Source organism: Embiotoca jacksoni, unplaced genomic scaffold (genome assembly GCF_022577435.1).
Source record: "Embiotoca jacksoni isolate LCO1_2020_lvr unplaced genomic scaffold, fEmbJac1.0.p SCAF_8, whole genome shotgun sequence".
NCBI classification, from domain to species: domain Eukaryota; kingdom Metazoa; phylum Chordata; class Actinopteri; family Embiotocidae; genus Embiotoca; species Embiotoca jacksoni.
In genome coordinates, this window is record NW_027185436.1 from 12,541,177 (window position 1) to 12,545,868 (window position 4,692).

The 4,692-nt window shown below is 44.9% G+C and overlaps 1 protein-coding gene across 2 annotated transcripts in view; it reads right to left on the minus strand.

Moving 5' to 3' along the window:
* emid1 (EMI domain containing 1) overlaps nucleotides 1-1,635 on the minus strand; it is a 53,097-nt gene extending 51,462 nt beyond the window's left edge. For both annotated transcript variants that reach the window (XM_069138467.1, XM_069138466.1), the window contains exon 1: nucleotides 962-1,635. In XM_069138467.1, the coding sequence (XP_068994568.1) occupies nucleotides 962-1,137 (176 nt within the window). In that variant the 5' untranslated portion in view covers nucleotides 1,138-1,635. The remainder of the gene's footprint in view (nucleotides 1-961) is intronic.
* Nucleotides 1,636-4,692: the final 3,057 nt, after the last annotated feature.

Below are 4,692 nucleotides of genomic sequence, written 5' to 3' on the forward strand. Positions count from 1 at the left end.
CAGATGCAGTGGAGTCCCAGCTGCTTGTGTTTGGTAAACACATACACAAACCTCTGACCGTGAGTGACGGGGGTGCTGAGCAGAGAGGTGAGTCAGTGGAGCGAGGCCGGGAGCACTAAAAGCCACCTGGACACACCCAGGAGAAAAAAAAGACCCCATCAGAGGGGAAGGGGTTCCAGCCTGCGGCCACTTACAGCCCACACATACACACAACCTGACAGCATAAATATTTGGAGGATGGGGAATGTCCTCTTCTCATTAACCAGTGGCTGGTCTCCGAGCTAAACACTGGCACTGCCCATGAGGAAAGCATAGCTGGTTTGTGCTCCTGTGTGTGTGTTTAATAACCTCCTTCAGAAAAGCCTTTGTCAACATCACTGATGTTACACAGAGGATCAATAATTTTATGAAACCACCTCATCCCCCCTTTTAATTCATGGACCTCTTCTTAAGCAATTATTCCTGTGCTGTGCCGCCTCTACACTGCTTATTCTAGGCCCTGTTTTCACCACCAGGACCCTCAGCAGCCGGTTTAATGTGGACAGATCGGGTGACCGAAGGTGGTGCTTTCAGGAGCAGGCTGACAGCCGAGAAGGAGCAGATGATGGAGCTGTTGCTGCAGCTGCTGAATCTCCTGCTGCAGGGATAGAGACACCTCAGGGACAGAGAAGGTGCTCTCAGTAGAGAGCTGTGGGACAACAATGAGGATGGGACTCGGCTAAGCACTATGTGCTGTCAGCACAGGAAAAAGGAAACGAACTGTCAGGAAGACAATAGGACCTGGTAGATGGATGGAGATGGGAGTGTTTTGCAGTCATACACAGAGAAGGAAACAATTTTCCAAATCGTAATGTTTCAAAATAGGCTGTAGAGGTTATTCAGTGTGTATAACAAGACACAATCGAGGCTTTACATGCAGTGTTTGTTGTGATAAGTGGCCATGTGTGGGTGCTTTCCTTACCTCTTCTGATAGACTGAGGTGTGAGAAGCTGCTGTCTGTGTCCCGGCTGAATAGGTTTTGTAAAGTCCCGTCTTCCAGGTCCCGTCAACAAACGTGGTCAGCCAGAGGACCAGCACACTCCTCAGCAAACTTTTTCTGCTAAGCGCGGACACGCTCTCTCGTTGGTGCGATCCCATTTCCGTGGCATCAAAAGTATGACCAGCACAGTTTTAATGAGCCCAACTACCTCCGGGTTAGAAAAAAGACCGGTTAGTGAATCCAGCTCGGGGGAGAGGGGGGAATGTGTCAAACTGCACCGGGTCGGCTGGAGAAGACGCGCATCCTATTCAATTAAGAAGAAAACGACGTGTTAAACTCGCTTATTTGTTAAAAAAAAAAAAAAAAATAGCTTAAAATCCTGAGAGTACTACAGAAAAATGCCGCGCCATAAACTCCCGCTTCTCATTTGTCTGTATGACAGAGATCCGACTTTTGAAAATGAACCTGGAACAGTGAGTGTGTTGTCCTGCCTGCTCTGTGCGCTCTGCCTACCTCCGTCTGTCTGTGTTCATATCCAGCAGCGGGCATGAAACCCGTTTTATAGTCTCCTCGGGTCTTTAAAAAGCACAGCCTGCTGGCTCTCTTTTTTTTTTTCTTTTTTTTTTGCCTGCCCCGTTTCAACCTCTCAGAGGACAATGCACTCTCACGGCGACGCCACTTTACGCATCGGATTTGCTCTAAATTAATTATGGTCTCCTACTTCTCGAGGTTCCTCTGGACCTGTGTCGGTGATGAGTAGCCCACCTCATGTTTTTTGTTGAACACAATAAAATAAAAACTTATGACAAAGTTCTTACAATAATACAGGCTTCAATATTCAGCGTTATCTATCTATCTATCTATCTATCTATCTATCTATCTATCTATCTATCTATCTATCTATCTATCTATCTATCTATCTACCTACCTACCTACCTACCTACCTACCTACCTATCTATCTAACTACCTACCTACCTACCTACCTACCTACCCACCCATCTATCTAAGCCACCAGTACCCAGGTGGACAGTAGGGAAAGTTGAGGCTACCGTAACCTCCCTCTGCCCACAGCCAGTAACCACAGAGCTGCGTCCTGCTCCAAACTAAACACCTGGCACTGCAACTAAACACCGGGACTGTGGTCAGGGCGACTAGACCTCTCAGGCTCAAGTCTCTCCATCTTCAAGAGAGGCTGCAGACTGCTTACGCAACGAGCAAGTTTACTGTAGTTTTGATTAAGTTCATAGCAACTGAGAAGTGGTGTTAACATTTTCATACACACAGAAGGGCAACCAGACTGGCACTAATCACTCCTTACAGTGCAGCGAGAACGCGGAAAAGAATGCATGCACTTTAATGAGTTGGAATGAGCCCACCTGCTCACAATCACAACACATGAAAACTTTGGAAAATGATGTGCCAGAGTTTTCTGTTTCGGGGCACCCATGGCGTTTTACGAGGCCACTCAATGCAGACAGTGGTGCCAAGCAGGAACTGGAGCAGTTTAGGGTTAATGTAAATCCCTGCAGTCACGAGCAGCTGAATATAATTTTGACCTCTGAGGAGGGAGACGGGGGATCAGTTCCACTGAGAAAGTTTTTTTCTTCTCTGTCATTTCTTGAGCAGTTACTCCCCTGCCGCTATCATTTCCCTCTTTGTTGTGCAAACTAAAAGAGGTGCATTACCTATTGTCTGTCTATGTGCTTACTGAAGATCTTCAGTCTTTTGAATGTTCATTAAACCACACAAAACACCATTCTTTCCCTTTTCAACAACAACACAATTCCTCTGCACCTTTGTTTGGTCATAAACATGTCCCGATCACTCTTTATGATAGTTGTAACAGTTAAAGCTGAATGGGGCCTGTCTACCCTTTACCCTCTGCCATTCAGAGAGGACCCTTTAAGGCTCCGCAATATTGACAGGCATGATCTCATCTGAGTAAAAAGACTTTAGAAAATGTAACATTTTCATGTTGCTGATTGTTTTGACTCGGGAATGTCTTAAGTTGACAGGCCATACTTTAGTCTTCCCTGCACATCCCTGATTACAGCCGCATGCTCACGACTGAGGTGACATGAGTTTTCATTTCTCTGTGTGTGTGACCTCACCGCTGCACCAGCTGCCAGATCCTGCGAGGCTGTCTAATTTGTAGAGGAAACTTCACCTGCATTGGCATGCTGACCTCAGCAGCCTCGATTACTCAGTGCTGCGCTAGATCTGTTTGTTAAATCTTATAATAAAACATGGACTGAAACCTAAAGTGCAGAGAAAACCTACGAGGATACTCGGGTAGAGTGGAAAACTTTAGTAACCTTTGGTCACTGTTAGTTTCCCCTGTATGCAGCAGCTTCTGATCGCCTTACAACCTCAGCAGAAATATGCTGTACTTGCCGTCCTTTTCAAGCATGTACGCAGTTCTGACCATATACGACAGGATTGACTAGCAAACATGTTTTTATGAGTTAGCAGCATTTTAGGCCTTAAAGATGCCAACCCACTGTAACCTTGTGGCAGAAGAGCCAACTGTAACATCAAAGGCAAATCCCTAGAGCTGCTGACCAGACTGTGGAGCTCAGTACTGCGACTGTGTGCTGCCATCTAGTGAGAAAATAATGAAAGCAGATAATGAAAGCTTTGAAGTAGATAATGAGTCAACCACCAATCAGTCAATTTATTTCAGAAAACAAATTAATTATGTAAGCATTTGTTATAATGTAAAGTTTTTCAAAACAGCAGAAATAAGGGAACAATATTATTAATGAACATGTTTGAACAGACCATGAAGGTTGAAGGTATTTATGTCTTTATTATGCAAGCAAAAAAAGTTTTAATCGCAAATTTTTTACACAAATACATTATTTGCTTTGCAAAAAAAAAAAAAAATTATTTTAGTTTTGTTCACAAAATTATGAATTTTGCCTATGAAACAAAACGTATTGGCTGCAAATTGAAAACTTTTGCTCTCAAGCCAAAAACCTACGAGTTGAGTTGGACGTAGTGGGCGGGACATAAACTGGAGACGGAGTTTCTATTGGTGGATTGACTTCAGTCACACAGCACGAACACCCCGCTGCCTCTAAACACCCGACAGTAAAGGACCGTCTTTTAACAACATGGAGGTATACGTGTGATATTCATCTTTTTCTATTGAAATGCGTTTAACTGCGGCAGCACAGCTTTCACTTTGGTTATATTTCATGCTGCCATCAGCATGTCGATCCCTTCAGCGGGACACGTAGCGGCATGCTGCTCGTATTTCCACCAGGTACACGTCGTTTCTTATCCCGGTGGATGAAGAGCTTCCTGTTAGGAAACGTTTGTGTCCGTGAAAAACGTGTCACAGATAGGATCAGCACCACTTGTGGAAAACTGCAGTTGTAATCTTGTTAACTTTAACTACGTGCCGGTGGAAGTGCGGGCAGCCTACCACCGTTTAGTGCTAACGGGACCGGCACGGCGCCGGCATTGACAACGTGAAATATAACCAAAGTGAAATCCGTGCTGTCACGTTTTAAAGCATTTCGACAGAAACGTTAGCAGACCCTCTTGGTGTCGAAGGCAGAGTTGTGTGTCTGCAGCCATGCTGTGTGGGTCTGAGTCAATCCACCAATAGAAACTCCGTCTCCAGTTTATGTCCCGCCCACTACGTCCAACTCAACGCGTAGGTTTTTGACTTGAGAACAAAGGTTTTCAATTTGCAGCCAAAAAG